Genomic DNA, 20,620 nt, shown 5'->3' with positions numbered 1-20,620 from the left:
GCAAAATCCTTTCTATTCCTCTTGAGAAGGCAAGGGCAGACACAACTGCACTATGCAGCAGTTCTAGCAGCATAATTATGGGGGCACACGCCTTAACATGCAGACAAGCTTTTAACTAAAGGGCTTCCAGTAAGAAATGTAGATGTGCTGGCATAAAAAAAAAAATGCTCCTTGTGGATGTGCATTCTTGTCTGTGGCTTCTTGCCGTGCAGCTTTCCAGGGCGGCCTTCTAGTGGGGTGCAAGCTGTGCAATGCTGGTGCTGTCATGCTCCAGTGAAGCCCTTCATCAAAGGTGCAACTTGACTTGACAACACAGGTTTTCTTGTAATGGACAGTTCCCAGCATAAACTAAACTGTCTTGGGATAAAGAATGCCTTCTAAAAAATCTGCTTTCGCATTACAATTTGAGTTACATAGCTGTGTTCCTAAATGACTTAACATTTTTCCACCATTTTGAATATAGATAAAACTTGATGTTTGCTGATATGGAAAAAAATCTTTTCCCTTCCTTACACTGTTAAAACCTTAAGATTTTTTTTTATGCCAGTCTTTTATATATGTTTTAGCAGTATGAAGCAAATCAGTGAATTGCAGCTGCCTCAGCTGGCCTGAATGTCAGGAAAAGGGGTTTAGGCAGCTGTTAAGATAAGAATAATACTGGTGCGATTTATTCTACTCTATATGAGCTTAGCCAGAAAGGAAATACATTCTTAGTGTCTGAAATCATGCGACGTTTACAACATCTTTTTTCCCCCTGAATTTGAAGCATATGTGCTGTGTCAACGCAGCAGGCTTGTATCGTATGTCATGGCAGTACTGTACGTCATAGCCCCAGTCTTGCTCCTGGCCCTGTCTTTAGTGCATGTGGTGCCTGGTTCCATCTGGGAAGGAGTCAAAAAAATTGGCTTCGTTTGTTGTTGGTACTTGAGTTCTAAAAATATATTTACAGATTTTTAATTTCCCTGCAGGTGCTTAGGCAGAAGATGATAACTATTTTTCTAAGCTGTTAGCCATTATGTAGAATTTTAATGGATCTGGACCTCTTTGAATTTATGTGCTTCAAGAGGATTATCTAAAGCTTCAGACAGCAGCACCCTCAAATGCTAATCTAACCTAAGATTTTCATGGTGCAGTTAGTAAATCTCCTTAAATTCCAAAACAATTGGAAGTGACACTGTGCTTGTCTGAACAGGGAAATGTGAAGCCAAGATAGAATGATATAACTGTAGTATTAATAATTGTACTAGTGTTACAATCATTGTGAACACTGGCCATTTCTTACTTGCAAAGTGGTAAGAATGAAATGGAACAAGTCATTCGTATTTCAGAATAAGTCCCCTCAGCAAATTTTACTGTCAAATACTACTCATATCTTAAATTCATAACCCATGAACAATTTTAACTCTTTTAGCCACGTAGATTCTACTGGCTTCCAGTCCGACTCAGACATTTACATGCTTACATCACTTCTGAAAATGGCATTTACTGTAGGAAATGTCTGAGGATATTTGGAACCTTTTATCTCAAATCACAATTATTTTTCATCTTCATTCCCCAATCCATCTCTTCACTAGTTTTTGGGGGTTTTTTTTCCTAAGGTTTTTACAAAGTGTCAGCTCTGATATCATTCTTTTCAATCTTTCTCATTTTTCATCTAACTATACAGCACTACTGTGGGGATATATATGGGGAGGGGGGGTACTTGTACCTTCAGATAAAACAACTAATCTGTCATTGAAATTATGTGACTAAAACTTCAGTACATAAAAATCTTCCAGAATGAGCATGGGGACAATTTAATCTTAAAAATAATTTGTCTAAGAGCACTCCCACAGGAAAGAAGATGACAGTCAAGCTTGATCATAATGTGCTACCCAGTTCCTGCCCAGTAGTGAGTTTAAGGTATATAATGCATTCCTACCCTTACAATACTATTATTCATGTGTTTTCATGGAAGGAAAATTTTGCTAATAGTTAAGCGATGATGACTAGTAAATTGGGTGTGTCTTTGGAAAAACCCTGAAATGAAAAATTGCTGTTGCACAGTAGAGAGAACTGGTATTTTCCATAGTTCAGTAAGCTTTTCGTAGTAAATACTGATGAGTTGTTCCACAGGACAAGTACTTAGATATATGGCAGTCATGAGGCAAAGGCATCTGCAGGCTAGGTTCACCTGTAGTATAACTCTGTTGGCTGCAGTCGTGTGACTCCTAGGTTGAACTTTTATGTTTACTATCAGTGTAAATACGAAGTTGGAGGCCATTTCCTAAAGATGCCGGTCTAACTTTTCACACCTTGTGATTGAGGTATGTAATATGTCAGGTGGGGTGGGACAGAAAGTCATTAGAAAAGTAGCCAAATAATTCAGAGTATGGGAAAAATCCCATGAGATTTAAGGAATCTGGAATTGCAATCTTTGCCATAGCACACCTACTGCAGAAGAGTTCTAGGGAACTCTTTAACACCCAACACCCACCCTTTAACTATGCAACTTTCCTTCACAGGGTTTGAAAACAGGCTGACAACATAGAAAATACTGTTCAACTAGCAAATGACCATTGCTATTTCATGCAGAAAAGAGTACTAAATTACAGTTCTGGTGCAAACAAAAAGGGCAAGACTTGGCTATAGTGCAACCCAGATGCAGTCCTTCTGCTGGAAAACCTTTGTGTGTCAATCAGAGTAAGCATAAAAATAAAAGAGAACAGAAGATAGGTAGAAATGTACATCTTGTTGTGTGCTTTACTGCATTTCTCAATAAGAACTGTTTTTACCATTCCTTCCTGTTGGATGGTATGAAGAAATCCAATGGAAGTCTTCTCTCCTATTTAGGCTAAACAAATTGATAAAAAGCACGTTTGCCTATAAAACTTTCCAATCGTATTACCACGATGTTCCATTTTGTTGACAAGAGAAGATTTTAATGTCTGTAGGAGAGATTCCTGAATGTGGTAATTTGTTGATTTAAAGAACTGGGAGGACAATCCTTCAATAGTGTATGACAGTTCTGGGATATTTATGAGTTCAGTTTCCCCATTGTTAAGTCAGGGGTGGTAATAGGTCATTACCTCCTGTAGAGCAGAGACTCAGTTCCCCACTGAAGAAGGCTCTGAAGTTAAGAAAAGTTTTAATTTGCTCTCATTCATCCATGTGGAAGTCTGTCCTTGTACAAATGTAGCAAGAGTGTTGTTCTTGAAGTTCATCATGTGTTTTTTGTCAAAAAAATACAAAACTCTACTGAACAGTTAAATGACTAGGTATTTTCACTATATAAAGAAATATAAAAGTGGCACGATGGAGGCTTCGTGGTCCGTATACTTATTTCTCCCACATAAAGTAGTTGGTCTAATAAAGGTATCATCATTACAAATAAGTCTGACAAAGATATCTTCATTACCAAGAAATCTTGTCTTGCTGACCAATGGACATTTACTCCCTTGTGGCTTAGAATGAAGTGCTGGACAGAAGTGGCTGTTTCAAATCCCAAGTGCTGGTATTCAAAATACCAGAATGGCTAAAAGAATCCACATTTCTTTTCTGATTTTGACTCTGCATATGAAAGAATTATATGCATATTCACTGTTTTAACTTAATACTGAAAGCAGGCTATTTTTATTTATTGTGCCACAAGCCTTATGGGTGATTTTTTTATGAATATACTATTTTCCTTGCAGTGAATCAGTATTTCCCACATAATTCCCACATAATTCCCATGACATCTGGCATCAGAATGGCAAATTTCCTTCTGACATATAATGACATGGGTGATAATTTAGAGTGCCAAAACTAATGCTGTAATGAGTCAGGCCAGTGCAGACAGGAGCAGGGAGATGTCACACCCTCTAAGGAATCTTTAGTGTTTTATTATTTTCCAGATTTCCTTTTCATTTCCTCATCCTTCTTCCTCTTCCTTTTGGTCTGGACTTGTCCAGCTGCTTTCCCCTTTGGATCAGTTTATCTTATTAATCTCTTCAGCTGTTCTAAGAAACTATTCATACCAGCACTTTCTGTGGAAACTACCTGAGCACTTAGATGGGAAGCAGAGCACCCTAGAATTACAGACCTCATGTGAAGCCTGTGCAAGGAGGTAAGAATGCTACAATTAACTTCGTGGAGGTTTTGATCTAAAGACTTATGCAAAGGCTTTTAATGCAGAATAACTGCTGCTTTATTTCTCATTTCATTTCTTATTAACTGGATCCATTTCAGAATGCTGACCTGACTCCTTCACAGATAACTCACAACCTTTGCAGTGACCACACTAAGTCTTTTGAATGCAGAAGTCTTGTAGTGTCCACTTGCTCCTGTTCTTCATAGAACATTTGCTTCTGTAATTCACTGAGGAAGAATCATAAAGCAGCTCACCTTATTAAAACCTCAAGATAGCCGAAGACAGCACAGATTGCAACATAAGGATGCAACATTCTGTATATGGCTTTACAAAGCACATTTCAGCTGGTCTGGTCTGAATGTGATCTCACCCTGGTGCTCTACACTCATTGGCATCTCCCACAGAGATGCTTAGTTGATGACCAGTCTTACATAAACTTGGCATTAGGAATGAAAAGAATAATGCTGGGACAAGAAGTGCAGAATTCAGACTCTGCAGGTACCTTCCGGTAAAAAACTGTGGCAGTACATGGATGATGCTATATTTCAGGCTCCTAAATAGCCCTATTGGCAGAGTGGTGTAACATATGTTTTTATGCTGGCACCATTTTGTATCAGTGTTAGCAAGTGTCTAGGTTGCTGTGGCTAATTCTTTTCATTCACCACACCAATTTACTCAGCGCCAATATTATCTCATAACTTGGCCTTGGTTTTTGGTGGTTTCAGCTCAGTGACAACATTATTACATTACTCAGAATGTGCAGATGGAAAAGATGCACTGAGATGGTGACTGTCTGAATGAGGACAATTTGTTTTGTACTTATCATTGGCTTTTTATGAAGCTGGATCAAGAAAATGCTTCATGAGAGGTTAAAGTTGTGCAGATACTCATGCCAAGATGAGCAAAGCTTCCCAGGAAAGACTGAATATAACACTGCTATGTTATGCTGGGATTCATAATGATGAGCAATTTTTCATTGCAATTGCTAGTCAATCACTTCAGGAAATCACAGGGTGGAAGAATTCTCTCAATTTGATTTGAAAATTCCTATTGCTGTTTTTGAAAAAAAACCAACCCAACAAACCAAAAAAAACAAACAAACCAAAACAAATAAACACTAGTCACTGTGTTTTGCTTGAAAAGATTTGTCCTTAGGGAAGATTTTCATTTCCTCCTCAACTCAAGATGGAGAAGAATATTTTAAAATGTCAATGAAATACAGAGACAAAACTGTTTTTTCAAATAGTTTAAAAATTGACTAAAAAGAGAGGTAAGTCTACCTGTGATGCTTTTAACACCTGAACTCTTTCGTGTTTAAAGGGACTGACCTTTAATTAGGTATCTCCTGTCTGTTACTACTGCAAGCAAAATATATCTACCTGGGGAAATCCCACTTCACTGACTGCCAGGAACAGAGGACAAAGCAAGAGGCCATCAAATGCTGAGTCCTCATTCACTGTAAATTAACACTGGTAGATGTGCATGTTAAATTGGGTGGTGGTTCCAGGAACAAGGAAAACCCCTTCATATAAGGGGAAGGAGCTTCTGAAAGGGTAGGTTTTTCTGTGGTTTACTGGACATGATTAGTTCAAGCAGAATTTATGCGCCAGTTCTGACATGGTTCTGATACACAGGAATGGCGTAATCTTTCAAGGCCATAGTTAGTCTTCCTCGTCATGCTGTCAAGTTTCTAAATCATCCATCCACAGCGGAAATTAGTTTCCTTTTATTTTATGCTGACATTGCTATTCCTGTGGTCAATCTAGGGTATGAAATCAGCAGCGTGAGGATCAGAAGGTTGACTCAGCATACTTTACAAAACAAACCGCTCTGTTTTATTGCCTTCTTATTTCATTTGGAGTATAGGGGAGATTTTTTCAGCTGCTTGCAGAATGCAAGGTGACAGAGGCCTTACTTTCTATCCTGGAAAGGCCGTGATGTTCAGGGCCTTAGGACAAAAGAGCAAAAGAGCAGAACGGCAGCATCACGTCTCATTACACGTTCATCTAGAACAGTATCTTGACACTCATAGTGACCAATAATGAATTCTTGGGAAAGAACAGGGAAAACATATAATTTACACTATTACTTTTCCTCTATATTTTGCCAGATGCCAGGAATTTGAAGTTGAGGAACTTCTTGAGCAAATACAGCATCTCTGTGTTGAATAGGCCTTACAGGATTTTCCCTCATGAATTGGTCTACTCACTGCCTGAACCCCTGGCAGTGTTTAATATCCACAAATAGGTGTAGCAAAGAATCGCACAGTCTAACTATTTAAGAAGAACACATTCCTTTTGTTTCTGCTGAACCTGCCATCTACTACCTTCATTTTTTGCCCTGTTTTTCTTTTAGATTGGAATTGGTGATTGACCATTCCTTCTTCTCCTTAAGCGTGCCATTTACAGCATTACAGAATTTTGTCATGTTCCCTCTGTCATGTCTTTTCCAGGCTAAAAAGACCTATTCTGCTTACTTCTTTCTTATACTGTAACTGTTATTGCCTTTGTTGTTTTCCTTGGAACTTTATCTTGTTCTACTGTACAGATGCCCTTCCTCCTCCCCTCCTCCCTATTTAGCTGGATCACCTCCCATGTCCTTTGGAACTTGGATATTTCAAAATTGTTAGGGTGGTTCAGCTTGTGGCTTTTCTCATTTTTAGTATGATACCTGTCTGATGGTGAAATGCCATCAGTACTGCCTCTGCTGAAATCCACTCTTATGTCTGGACAACTGTCTACAGTGCAATTAAACTGCCATGCAAGCAACTATAATGATCCCTGGTTTTGAAATTAGGTATCATCATTTCATAACAAGATCAATATTTTACCTGAAATATTAATTGTGTTTGAGAACCATCTTGAGAAAAATCAGCATGAGCCAAAGAAGAAAACAATATGAGAGTGATTAGAAGACTGAAGTATTTATATTTTGCAAAGGGATAAAGGGTTTATGCTGTCCAAAAGGACTATAGGGAATTTTTACAGAGACATTATTGAGGAAAGAAGGAAAGACGTATTTATGCAAAGGTACTGCAGGGGGAAAACATTGGGAGAGTTGAATTAATTCTGGGCAAAGGTAGACTGGAAGTTAGAAGAACTTTTTAAGTATTTAAGGAGTAACATTTCTGCAAGAATTTTTGCAATGGCAGATATGAGGGCATGAACCTTAAATCTTTTTGTAGGTGGCAAGACTCTGAGCATGTTTGAAAACATTAAGGGTACTTCATATACATTTGCTTCCCATTTCATTTATGAAAAGGTGAATTTGTGGCTTCTAAAAACCTTTTTAATGGAAAATTCTTTGTGACAATGATAGCTTGGTGACAAAAGCAGAATTACTGTGACTCCACTGTTTTAAGTTTAGAGGAATAGTTTATATGCAAAGACCCCAAACCCAGTTTTTAAACACTGAAATCTTACAGGATTTGCATCACTTCATTGACCATATTGACTTTAAGAAAGTTTTTTACTGATATAAAGAAATTCCTTTTTTCTCTTTCTTTTCCTTTTTAATGCTGTCCTCCCCCCCACCCCCGCACCCCCTGTCTTTCAGTAAGAATCTCTTTTGGTTAATGTTTCTTTATTTTGAAAACTACAGCCCTTTTAAACTAGACAAAACTGTACTTCATAGCCCTTCAGAGTTAAACTTGGAGATGATTTAGTATAACTACTGAATCCTTGGCATTGCTAAACTTGTGCAGGTGTTTCCAGCTGACCAATGCAAGGTTAGGTTTTGGTTAGGATATTGCTTTAAATGCTTCTGCAGTTAAGCACCCTGTAAAATTTTGCCATCAGATACGAGAGTCTGCTAGTGTTGTGACAGCCTACTGAGCCCAGCAGTTTCTGTTGCCAGATGAACAGTCTGTGCATGGAGAGCAGTGAGGATATACAATGCTAGAGTGAAATTATGAATACTCTGACCCTGGAGGCATTTAAAGGCTAATGGCATTTTTATGCAGCTTTCTCTTGCTTGCAGAGATGCCTCTTTCCTTTACTGATGCCGTTTCTTGGATGAACTGTAATACAGATACCATAATGAGTGACAGCAGGCACAAAACAGTGAGATTAATTTACAAACATCAAAACCAGACAAAAATAGCTTCACTTTTAGTGGAAAATAAAATAATTGTTTTCTTTTTTTTTTTTTTTTCTTTTTTGTTGAATGTTTGATTCATTTGCACTTGGGGGAAGTCCCTTGAAACTGTTCTAGGATAAGTTTGCCTGGATAGCTGTTGTGTGTAATTTATCTCTGAGGAGTTGCACCCATCCATAGACACAAGAGAAGCTTGTCCTAATGATCATTGTGTCTCTTGGGCAGACCAGTTGACGCAGGGCAGTGCTGAATAACACTTCTCTGTTGCTTCCAAGACTGTTCTTCCAGAAAGCCTAAACATTGCCCTTGGCGATGTGGAGCTGAACGCAACCCTGAGGAAGCCTGGATCAATATACTTGTTTGAAAAATATGACACATAAGGGTTTGTTTGTTTTAAATTACTAAGATCTATCAGGTAGGCCTTGTTTCTGCCTTGTCCAAAGTTCAACTAAATCTAGTGTCCCTGTATTCCTAGCCCTGCTTTATGGTGGGAAAATTACTTGGGGGGAATTAGAGAAATCTGGGACCTAACAGAAGCATAGTATCACAGAAAGCTTTTTAGGGTAGAATACAGCTCTGCCTTTCAGGACGGCTGGCATGCACGGAATCTACATCACCACAGCTCCCCAGACAGTGCATCCTGCCAGCTCAGCACATGCTGACGGGAATGACAGAGGGTGGAGCGGAGCAGAGACACCGCAGCCAGGCTCTGTCGTGCTCCCTGCAGCAAGAGGAATCTGACGGTCTGGTAAGCTTCATAGCAGTTCTCACATGAAGAATATATGAGATAATGTCCATTGCTGAACTGACCATTGTGGTGAAATTACTTTCCTTAAATGAAACAATCTCATTGTAATACTAACACACACCTCCACCCCAAAGTTACCTGCCTGCACCTCACTGGGTACGTGATAGCAATCAGTAACAAAAATATCTATGACCAGAGTCACTCAAGCTCCACCTAAATGCAAAGAAAATGGACTGGTCCTGGACTGAAATAAATCTAAAATTGTTGTCTAAACTCCTGAAATACCACACTTCAATTTAGTGTCACAAGGTTAGGTCAAGCTGACGCACCCTCTAAAGCTGTAAGTTCTGGCTGACAAGCTGATAAGGTGTCACGACCCCCATACATCAACAGAAACTTAGTTGAAAGTGGGACAAAAGTAACTGTGTTAGTGGGAGATCGTGACCCTCAACTCAAATAGGCCATCCTGGAAAAGGGCAAAACCCCTCTTGGAGAGCGCGTGGCGTTAGTGAAAAACTTCAGCAGTGCTATCTGAGGGTGTGCACTAATTTACGTTGGAAGCGAGAAACTTTTAACCAATCTTGAGTATGATAATGAATATGCAATGTACTATGAAATATAAAAAGTGGACAACTGAGGGGAGAAGTTAGGGGAGACTCCATCGTAACTTCTGGGAACAGTCGATGGGCTGAACCTGTCTTCTACCCCCATAGGGACGCCTGCTGGGTGAGAACTTTATTCTATGCCTAACTCATGCTAGCTGTTATTAAGTGTATTGTTTTAGGCTTGTTTTGCAGTCAGTGTATAATCACTGGCAATCTTTGAACTTTACTCTGTCACAGACTTGTATTTTGTATAATAAAAATCTTCAGCTGAAGTTCATTTTGCGTAAGTTTCCAGAGATTTGAGTAGTTGTCGTAAGGGATTTGTCTCAGTGACGCTGTCAGCGGAGGTCCCTGAATAGGTTAGTTGAATCGCCCTCCAGTACAATGGGCTGTCAAAACGTGCGTAGTAGAAGGGTGGTCAGACACAAACATCTTGTCTTTCTTGGGAAACTGTCAGGCTGATCAGGTATAAACAGTTTGATGAAACCTCCTTTCTTAGTGTGACAACTATGCAAATGGGTCTCAGAGGAAAAGCACTGAAGATTGCACACATGTTGATGTTTATTCTGGAAAAAATATGCCCTTTGGTAGAATAATTCCAGTTACTAGGTAATCCTGGCAGTTACCTGTGTAGAATCTTGTTAATTAGCATCTTCACCCATTTGGCCTGGGGATCTAAACAGATTTGCTGGCTGTTCTTCAGTGTTGCTCTGCAGTGGAACAAGCATTTCACTTTAATTAATATTGGCAACCTGAGGAGGTCAGAGGAGGACATAGACAAGCCTGAGGAGTATAAGCTAAAGGGCTGCCAACTTTTCAGCATTCATTAGCCATAACTTCTCTTTACTTACATGATTTCCACAGTGGCACAGTGTGGGCCCTTAGGAATGATTTCTACGTTGGCCAGGTGCTTTGGCAACATCAATCCTGTGACAGTCTGGATGCAGTGACACCGCAGCTCCGCTGCCAGCATCCTCTCTGTGAGGAAAGGAAACGGAAGCTTATAATGTCTACAATTGAACCAAACTGACAATGAAAATATTAAATAGAGAAAGCAGAAGGCATAAAAAGTTCATGCCTCAAGGTACAAATGGATTGTTATTTATGGGTTTAAGGTAGTCCCTTTGCTGAGCAAGAACAGGACATTGGAGATCTGCAGACTTTGTACAGATAACGATTTATAAGTTCCCATTACTACTACAATTACTTTGGCATCCCACAACATCAAGTGCAGTGAAAGGCTACTCTAAGTGTGAGGCTCCTATCTTATAAGAGGAAGAAAAAGCTAGATGAAGAGGCTGACAGCTACTCCCCCTGAATGCAACCTGCAGGTGAAACCTGTTTGGGCTAAAACACTACACTGATACTTGGTGTGAAAAAGCCACAAAAACATTCAGCTTAGAAGCTTAATCAAGGTGCTAGGAAAGGTGGAGGGGCCTCTGAGGAAGCAACTCTGGGTGAGTACTAGGAGCAAGAAACCCAACAAGCTTTGGGAAAGAGCTTTTTGATTTTTTGATTAAATTACGTCACACACTGTGCAGCACCCAGCTCCATGGACTGAATTTGCTGTTGCCTGACAGTCCTTCCAGACTCACTTCGACCCAGTGAAGAAAAAAAAAAAAAAGTTATCCCAGCTTCAGGGATTGAGTACAGAGCACCCAGAGAGGTGATGGCAGTTATCCAAGATCACAAGCTGTGAAGCCCAGGGCTTTCCCAGCTCCATGCACTGCAAAGACTGGGATATCTTCCTGTTCTCAGGTAAGATTATCACAGGTTAAAATGCACAGTCACAACTCTCACATTTATCCACTTTTCCTGCTAAGGCAAGCGACATCTTCAGCTTGTAATTCCTGACAGTTGAACTGTGGAATATATTTGAAAGTGGAGATTCAGTGCTTTGAGGGCAGTATCAACAAGAAGCAAGGACAAGCTCCAGATAAAGGGATGTGGGGTGCACAGACACTCTTGCTGAGATGAGTGGGGCTGCAGGAGCCAAAATCCCAGTCAGTTGATCAGTCCTCTCTTGCTGTGGGTAGTCCTGACATCCCTTAAGACCAAACAGCAACCCCCTTGACCTCACCCTGTGCTTATTCTTGTACCTTGATATGACCATCCACCTATTTCCCTTCTTCAGTTGTCCTCTGCTCAGCTGAATCTGCCAGTGCTTCTTTTGGCTGACCAGCACCCTCCCTACCTATCTGGCAGAAAGCAGAAAGAAACGCACTTGAAAGTCAAGCATTGGGAAGCACAGAGCATCACAGCAGAGCAGCAACATCCCATCTGCAGGCTAAGAAAAAAAAAATGAGATTCCCAAAGGCTGTGCCAGGGCTTCGCTGCAGGTGTGTGTATTGATACAGGTGGCCTGTTAGACAGTTGTCCATCCTGGAGGTTGGTCACATCCAGCTCTGTTCTGGCTCAGGAGAGACTGCAGATGTAAGTCATCCCAACATGAAGCCAGGACATAGTAGGAGCAAGCATCCACATTGTGCTGAGAATTGGAAGCATTCCAGACCCCTAACTTGGCATACTTTCTGCCCACAAAATACTTTTTGGAATTTCCCAGCAGAATTTGGGGTTTTTTACCCTCATACTTCTCAGGAAAGAGCTCTAACAGACAGTAGTTTATTAGAAATAGATGATTGAAAGTAAGTTGAATATTCCAAGCTTGCATCTCAGCACCTGTTATCATAAAAACAGCATGAAAAGTGATAGCGATGCAATATGCCACACAGTTACTGCAGACTATCATTTCTGAGTCCCTGGTTGTAATCTCATTTTTCTCAGAATATTTAAGGGACAAGTTCACCAACGTCAGTGAATGTCCACTAGCAGAAGAATAATAGGAGACAAGAAATAGACCCACTCTGACAGTGTGACTATGTTTTTCTTGGCCTGCTGCCTCAAAGACACTTTGAGTGTGGAAGTCCTGCACACCTTGAAAACACTCTGTGTAGCTAAACCACATGTTAGAAGAATTGTAATACAAAGGCAAATAAATGGAATTTTCTTACCAGGAAAGTTGCCCATGAAGGAGAGAATCAGGAGGGAGATTACAGTCTTGCTATCCATGACTGCTCTCTGTGCCTTCTTATGGTGAACTGAAAACAAGCTCTGCTGTGTCTTCAGACCCACAGGGGACTGCTGACACTCTTCTACTCCAGGATTTGCTTCTCATGCACATGTACATACAGATTAAATTACTCTCTCTCCTGCCTTTTGCCACAGCCAGAGCAAGTAGTGGGAAAATCTGAGATGAAACAGCTTGTGCTAGCACACCTGAAACTGAGCAGTAAGTTGGAGACACTCCGTTTGCTGTGATTCCTTCTTAATTCCAAGGAAACAGTAAAATACGAAGAGAGAATAACATGCTGGTTAAAGCAGTGAGAGACATATTAAGCATCATTGGTTGTCATAATTTATAGCTCAGTACTTGCTTAATTTTCTCTCAGTGCTGACATACAAGACAGAATCATGACATATAAGAATCGACTTAATAGAACGTTGGCAAATATCTAGGTAGTAGTGTTATTTGGATAGGGCCAGGAAGTCAGAGCATTATCACCTTAAGATAATGAACTTTAAGAATATCTTACATACACTGACCTGCTATCCCATATAACACGCAGCACACTCATGGGCCAGAGCGTGCCAGGGACTCTTCCTGTCCTGAGGACCCACTTGGCTGTAGAAACTTTAGCTGTGTGGATGAGACATGCCATGCCACATGCTCTGATATCCAGAAAACAGCCCGTGACCTCTTGCATCTTTTAGGATGTTTTTGAGGAGGTTTGAGTTTTCAACACCTGTGAATATTAGGCAGTGTTTTTAGAAGGGGCTTAAAGCTGTGCTTTAACTTTGTCATTACAACTCCCATTCTTTCAAAAGTAGTAACGTGTGGTTCAAGATTTTTTTTAAATGAGGATTTGAGTGACTTGTGCAACACCACACACACAAAAATACCCCACCCAAATCACTGTGGAAATGCTGGGAACAGCTACTATCTCCTCATGCTCCCATCTATGCCCTTAGCCCTCTTTGCTTTTACTCTATTGTTCTCAGTCAAGGACAATTTAATTCCTTCTTGCAAGTCCCTTCAGATTTGCAGGCACAAAGAGGCTGCCTCTTATTATGCTCTTGCATTTAACTCTGTTGAATACATCTCTTTTTTCAGATCTTTTCTTCCCACTTCTTTCTACGTGTCTTTCCTGAGATGAAAATTCAGATTTATACTAAAAAAAAAGTGTGTATTTGCCACACTGCTGATCACTGTCCCCTGGCTTATGACCAGACATGCACGCTGCATGGTGCTTTTGATTCCAGTCCAGCCCTGCCTTCTCTTGTAATGCATTGCTGATGACTTTTAATATACCTAAAATGTTGTATTCAGAATCCAGTCGATGATACAGAACCGTTTTGTGCTGTTATGCAAGAGTGGTAGCTCACAAAATGAACACATATTTGTGGTTTTGTGTGTATATTTGCATATTGTGAAATTGTAATTTCATGAAATGACTAAACTGTTGGTAATTTTAGAAAATGACTGAAAAAATAGGTAAAAGTGCTAAGAAGCACCTAATTACAATATTTTTTATTATTAACTCAAAAGTACAAGTAAGAATGTTTTTTCCAAAGCATGTATTATTTAGAAAAGCACTTCCTTTCAAAAACAGTAAAGTTTGCCACTCTACAGTTCTAAGATTATTTTCACAACTGAGCCTATTTCATGAAACAATGGGAAACTTTAGGGGTTTTGTGAGGTGCATAGATCACTCTATCGATGGCTACTGCAAGGACCGGGATAAAAGACTTGTTCTATGTGTATCTGTATTTATGTCTTTCTGAGAAGTTAGTAACATTTCCTCCAAAGTAACCTTTCAGCTTTGGTCCATATGTTAACTTGCATAGGGTTTGACTTCAGTCCGTTGTAAGTAACATGAAGGCACATGTTTTTGCGTTCTCAGCAGGTCTCAGCTGATCTGTAATACTTGCATTTTTGTAATCAGTGGAGGAACCTGCTCCTCCTGGTCCAGCATCTGCAGCCCAATGGGCTTGTTTCCACCACCTGAACATTTGTAGTCGCAAGCTTGCCCTTAAAGGAGAACAACTATGGTGCAACGCAAGGCATAAACTCTGGGACTGGTAAAGGACTTGTGCTCTGAGACCAGCATAGGTATATCCTATGGAATTCCCCCACAAACAGGAAAAACAACGAGGTTGGGCTCTAGGCATATAGTGACAAATGGCATCAATGGGATGGTCAGGAGGGTAGATTTGTGGTTTCAGCACAATGATGAGGTCCAATGGAAATGTGAACTGCATTGGTCCCATCTTGGGAAGAGGCAGCTATTTTTGTGGTAGAGTTAGGATGGTTGAAAAAGAGCTGGACAGTAGAGGAAAGGAGGGAGGGAAGGAAGGAGGAAAGGAGGGAAGGAGGGAGGAAAGGAGAAGCCAAGTGCAGCTGGTTCTGCAGCCCAACACGGTGTGACTAGAAGTGAGACAGAAGAGGGCTGAGGTCATTTGTGATCATGCTTCCTTTTTGGGAACTTTTTACTCTGCTTGGAGAAGTGGGAAATCCAGTAGACTTGCTTCAGCATCTGGATGAATCTCATCAGAATCTGCCTAGAGCAGTGAGGTCTCATTGCACTGTGGTGTAATGGGTCACGCTGTTTCTCTGTGTGTCTGCAAGAGAGCTGACATTGCCTGTATGGCAGGAGCAAGTTGGCTAGCACGGGTCCAGCCGCAGAGCTTTGGTAGCCAGACATGTTGCATATGCCTGGGTTCAAAAGTGACCTACTTCCTTGAATTCCTGAAGGGCGTTTTGAACAAGGAGATGCTAGTCCATTAGAATGCCAGGAAAAAAGGCGGTCAGGCTCTTGTTTTTCTCTGTCAAGTATTGCCTAAAATGGCATTCATTGGAGCTGTTACTATGCAGAAGAGGATGATAGTAAAGATAGCCTTCTGCCCCTACAGATGCTGGTAACCCTAAGCTGTGCGATACCGAACCGACCTCCAGTCAGGGCACATGGTTTCTGTGCGGATCTGAACTGCAGGAAGGTTACCCGGATAAGAGTCATTCAAGGTCTTTTGAGGATTTTCTAAAAAGAAAATTACTCTATTCATCATTTCGACTGTTGGATAAGAAGCTCACATGGGAATTTGTTGCTGCAGTTTTAGATAAGGGCAAGGACACGTAGCTAATCACCAGCACCGAGTGGGAGCTCGTTGCAGACCTCTCCATTACAATGAGCTGGCTGAACTTACCCTGCAGTGGGGGTATATGCAGTACGGGGCAGGGCTGGAGGCCAAGCTGTGCGTGCAGTGAAGGGGATCACCAGCTCCTCAATGCACAGGTCTCAGTCAGGATCACTGTAAGGAGGACCTCTGGCTTAGGTGCCAAATGGCACAGGAATCTAAACACACATGAAAACAGCTCCCATAGAGAGGAAAAAGAGTGAAGTTTCTCTTTTTCTGGCTAATAAAAAGGGAAATATAGTCTGAAAGAGGGCAAAACATTGAAAAATGCAAGGAGAAAACTGTGTTAGCATAAATTTTGAGGAGGAAGATGTTCTCGGGGAAGACAGTAAGTAATCACTCCACCTCACTGAGTAATGTGGACTATGAGGGAAAACTGAATTCTTGCCTGACAAATAGTGTCGTACTCATTTGGAAGCTGCTGGTTTTCCTTACAGCCAGATTTCACTGCATGACTGAACCAGTAACACTTGTCATTTAAACACCTTGACCTTCTAGGTAGTTCACATCATGACCCAGTGGAATAGCCAGCTGGGTATACAGCATCTATCATTTGAGTCATTTTGTGATTTCATAATATGCAGCTGATATAACTAGATGTATGCATGTGTGTGTGTGTATATATGTAGTTGTCGTATTATAAACCCCACCCTTTGATAGACATTTTATTTATTTAATTATATACATATATGCGAGTAACCCCTCCCATTCTCCATTGCTTTTTGGCATGTAGCTTTGTCCAGCTTATACTTCCTGAATTTCTTCTCTCTTTAATGTTTGCAAAGTTGACTAATTGGATTCACTGTTATCCTCAGACGCGGGACGTCTTTTTAGCCCTTCACTACTCTAAACTTCTGTACTCATCTGATGGATAAGTCAGGCAAAAGAAATTATTTTCCCTGGAAAGGTTTTTAATATAGTAAGACCTTTTCCCTTCAAGAGCAACAGTAGTAAGATGGTATCACTGCAAAAAAAAAAAATAAAATTCTCCTTTTCTGAGTGATGCAACACTTACACCTGACCACAACAGCCTAAATATTGAACTTGAAAATTCTGGCATTATGGAGAGAAAAAGCTATTTGATACATCAAGAACTTTTCAAAATTCAGTAAGATTTTTCTCTGTGTCCACAACTCAAAAAAATAATATCCAGTTACTTGCTAGGTGATGAGGAAAATATAAGGAACAAGGAAAATCCCTGTTCATATGCATTTGCTTTCCAATGATTTCTCTCAAAGAAAAGCTAGAATCTGTGATGAGGTTGAGCCAGCTTTTTCAGGTGCCACAGGGGAACAGTGTATGACTCTTAGCCATGTCAGTAAGGCCAGGATAGGGTCATGCTTTCAGATAAGGTTCTAGTGAGTTTCATGAGCAAACAGCAATTGATTTTTCTGTCACTAAATATGTATTATGTATCTAGTGACTGAAGATACTGTTTGCACTAGAAATGTGCACTAAAAAAGAATCTAGACATGGAGATTCTTTGCTTTAGAAGGTGTTACAGCTGGGACCAGAACAATTTCTTTTCCTGGAAAATAATTTTCTCTTGTAAACTGTCATGGTTTCTTACTGCAGCAGACAGTATTGCTCCTTCCCACCCAGCAAAACATGTTTAACTTTAAACACAGCCCCACTTCAAGTTAAACCAGAATACAAATTCCTGCAGATTGCAGGGGCTTACTTGGATTCAATACAGCCATCCTGAGGTTAATCTTTCTTCACCTCAGCAGCTCCAAGTAAAGGGCTTAAATAATGTGCCTCTGAATCTACACGCACATTAGCTCAGTAGTAAGTGTCCCCGAAACTTCAGAGCAAGCTGGACCACAAGTCTGCCTGGGAGCCCCTGGCCAAACACAGAGGTTACTGCTTCCCTGCCTCCCAGCCAGCCAGACTGATGCAGGTACGCAGGGCCATTTAACATGGAATTCACCAAAAAACCAGCATATTTTCCAAGAAAATATTTTTATTGCATTATATTTTGTTACATGATCATTTAATGATAAATCCACCTTTTTACAGAAATACATTTTTCCAAAGCAGAATAAGGGAAATTACTTATTCTAGATTAATTATGACAGTATGTCATACAAGTAGACATAAAATGTCTAAGCCTCTTCAAAACATTTATTGTTCCTTTACATCTTGTGTATAAATACCAAATAATTAATTGTAAACTCATTTAAAAACAAACAACCCAACCCACCCCAACATTATCTTTTAGAAACCAAAACAATCTCGGCATGAAATCATACAATTTCATGGAAATTATTAAACTGTCATAAGTACTGAATGGAGTGAGACATCACGAACAAGCTTTCTGTAATTTCATTGTGCAGTACCTTGGGCAAAAAAATTCTGGGCATTCTACAGTAAAGGCTAGGAAGTTACAGCGGGGAAAAAAGGTTGAGCAAAACATTCTGAGCCCAAGGCTCGTTTAGGCACCTGAGGCAGCAGACTGAGCTTGGCTGCACAGTCCTGCACTTGCTTCAACCAGGATTCCCATGTAATCCTGAACGGGCACTAAACCACCAAGTGCCAGACAGCGCTGACACAGAGCTCACTCGCTGTTCCTAACGGAAGGATTACCCACCGCCATCGGCACTGCCCCTCAAACCTCTGCCCATCAGACTCTCTGCAGGCATCTGCACAACAGTCTCCACGATGGACCCATCTTCTTTTCGGATATTAATGCTATTTATAAGAACTCGTTGGCAGATAGTATTTGGAGAGAAGGAGCCTGCACAAAGGTGGGGCTACTCCGATTGTGAGAACCGCAGCAAGGTTGCCGAGAGATGACCAGCAAAGCCTAAGCCGTCTCATCAAACGGATTCGATCAATTAGCTCAGTCAACACATATGTAGGAGTAGGCAATAATAAATACAAGGGGAGGGAAGGGGAACGTCTTAGAGGGATTAAACATAGAACAGCTAGTCTACAAACTCATCAAAAACAGGAATCCAGCTATTATCTTCTTCCAGCATCCATTTCCCAGTGCTTTCTGGCAAACACAGGCAGCTTCACTCGGAGCTGTTCTTCCGTCAGAGCTGGTTATGTGAACTGCAACAGGCAGAATTCAAATTATAAAGGCAGTCAGGAAATCTTTCCTTACGCATCCCTGCATGCCCCAGATACAGAGTCTCACAGATGTGTCTTCTGGAAAAGGTGCCTGATGGTGCTGGTGGGCCACACTAGCCTGGTACTACAGCTAGATCTGCATCTAATCAAATTTATTTATATTACATATATTTATATATGTATAAAATCTAATTCATGTGGATATTCTACCTGACCAGCTGGGTTTTCTCTTCCCAACAAAGAAGCCACTTCTTTGGCAAGTTTGTGGTGTTACTGGACGGATTTCCCCTTCAAAATTAATGGCAGAACGTGGCTTTTTATCCCTGTGACACCCACAGGAGTTTCAAACAGCCAGAAGTGGTCCCTGGCCTCCCGAGGGGCTCCCCACGCTCACCCCGGGTAGCTGGGGTGCAGGGAGGTGGGCTGCGGGGGTGAGGGGTGAGGAGAGCGGGGTGTGGGGGAGCGGGGTGCTGGGAGCAGGGTGCGGGGTGCGGAAGAGTGAGGTGCAGAGCGGGGGTGCGGGGAGTGGGGTGCGGGGGTGAGGGGTGAGGGGAGTGGGGTGCGGGGGAGCTGAGGGGCTCCCCGCGCTCACCCCGGGCCCGCTGCAGCCGGGGCAGCCGCCGCTCGCTGCCGCCCCCCCCCTCCCCCGCGGTACCTGTGGTGGATCCGGGTGAGGATGAGCTTGACCCAGGGCGCGGCGGGGTCCAGGCAGAGCGTCTGTCCCTGCTTCGTCGTGGCTCTGCGGGGCGGGGGCGGCAGCGGGTGAGGCCGGGCCGGGAGCGGGGCCGGGGTGCGGGAGCGGGGCCGGGGTGCGGGAGCGGGCACTTACATGACCTCGGGCACGGCGCAGTGCGGCCCCTCGGCGAGCAGCTGGACGCGGGCCAGGCGCCGCGGCGGGATCACCTGGGACACGGTGCGCAGGCAGCGGCAGCGCAGCTCCCCGGCCAGCGGCGCGGCTGCGGGCGAGAGGCAGGGGCTGAGCCTGGGCTGCGGGCCCGCCGCGACCCCCGCCCCCGCCCCCAACGCTAACCCGCCGGGCCTAACCCTAACCTCAGCCCGCCGGGCCGGCCCGCGGCCGCTTACCTCGGCAAAGGGCGGCCAGCAGCGGGGGGAGGAGGAGGAGGAGGAGGAGGGGCAGGCGGCGGGGGTGCGCGCTCATGGCTGGTGCTGGCGGCCGAGGTGCTGCGGGAGCCGGCTGGGCCGTCCCGTGCGCCGCCGGGGCTTTTATCCCCCGCCGGGAGCCGTGGGGCAGGAGAACGTGATTCACACGCCGACACGCATCTTTCTCCTCCCTGCACATCCTCGGGCGACCGCTGCTCGCCCTCGTCCCTGCTTGTGACCCGCCAGGCGGGCCCGGCCCGGCACGGCCCGGCACGGCACGGCACGGCACGGCACGGCAGCCCGCAGGGTGCGGGAACGCGCTGCGGGGCGCGGTGCCCTGCCCCACGGCTTGTGGCCGCAGATGCGGGGCAGCTGCCCCGCACCCCAGGCACGCCGGGGGACCGGCGGCGGGAGCTTCCCGGGAACGGACTGTCGGGTGGACGCCAGAACTGGGGGATAAATGTAGCCCAGCCCCAGTTTTCTTGGAGTTTGTGAGCCTGAGAAATGCTAGCGGAAACTGAGACATGCAATCCTTTGTCTTCTGCATCTGGGATCAAGTGCACATTTAATTTTAGCACCTGCGTTTCCCTGCCAAGCACATGTAATTCCATTGCAGATTTAGTTATCAGATGA

At 42.8% G+C, this 20,620-nt stretch overlaps 1 protein-coding gene across 1 annotated transcript; it reads right to left on the bottom strand.

Annotated features, from left to right (window-relative positions):
* Window positions 1-1,636: 1,636 nt before the first annotated feature.
* LOC129734178 (uncharacterized) lies at window positions 1,637-20,186 on the bottom strand. Its single transcript, XM_055696322.1, has 6 exons — window positions 19,970-20,186; window positions 19,716-19,842; window positions 19,542-19,625; window positions 18,852-18,868; window positions 10,411-10,627; window positions 1,637-10,269 (listed from the first exon to the last, which is right to left on the bottom strand). The coding sequence occupies exons 1-6, from the start codon at window positions 20,184-20,186 to the stop codon at window positions 10,182-10,184; spliced, it is 750 nt and encodes a 249-aa protein (XP_055552297.1). The 3' UTR covers window positions 1,637-10,181.
* Between the last annotated feature and the right edge of the window lie 434 nt (window positions 20,187-20,620).

Source organism: Falco cherrug, chromosome 1 (genome assembly GCF_023634085.1).
Source record: "Falco cherrug isolate bFalChe1 chromosome 1, bFalChe1.pri, whole genome shotgun sequence".
Taxonomy (NCBI): domain Eukaryota; kingdom Metazoa; phylum Chordata; class Aves; order Falconiformes; family Falconidae; genus Falco; species Falco cherrug.
Note: the sequence above shows the minus strand (reverse complement) of the source record. Positions and strands in the feature narration are given on the sequence as shown.

Coding starts and splice junctions, on each gene's coding strand:
- LOC129734178 (XM_055696322.1), bottom strand. CDS start 20,186: ATGTGCAGGGAGGAGAAAGATGCGTGTCGGCGTGTGAATCACGTTCTC. Junction 19,843..19,969: donor GCTGGCCGCCCTTTGCCGAG/GTAAGCGGCCGC, acceptor TCTCGCCCGCAG/CCGCGCCGCTGGCCGGGGAG. Junction 10,270..10,410: donor TGTGCCACTGTGGAAATCAT/GTAAGTAAAGAG, acceptor GTTCCACTGCAG/AGCAACACTGAAGAACAGCC.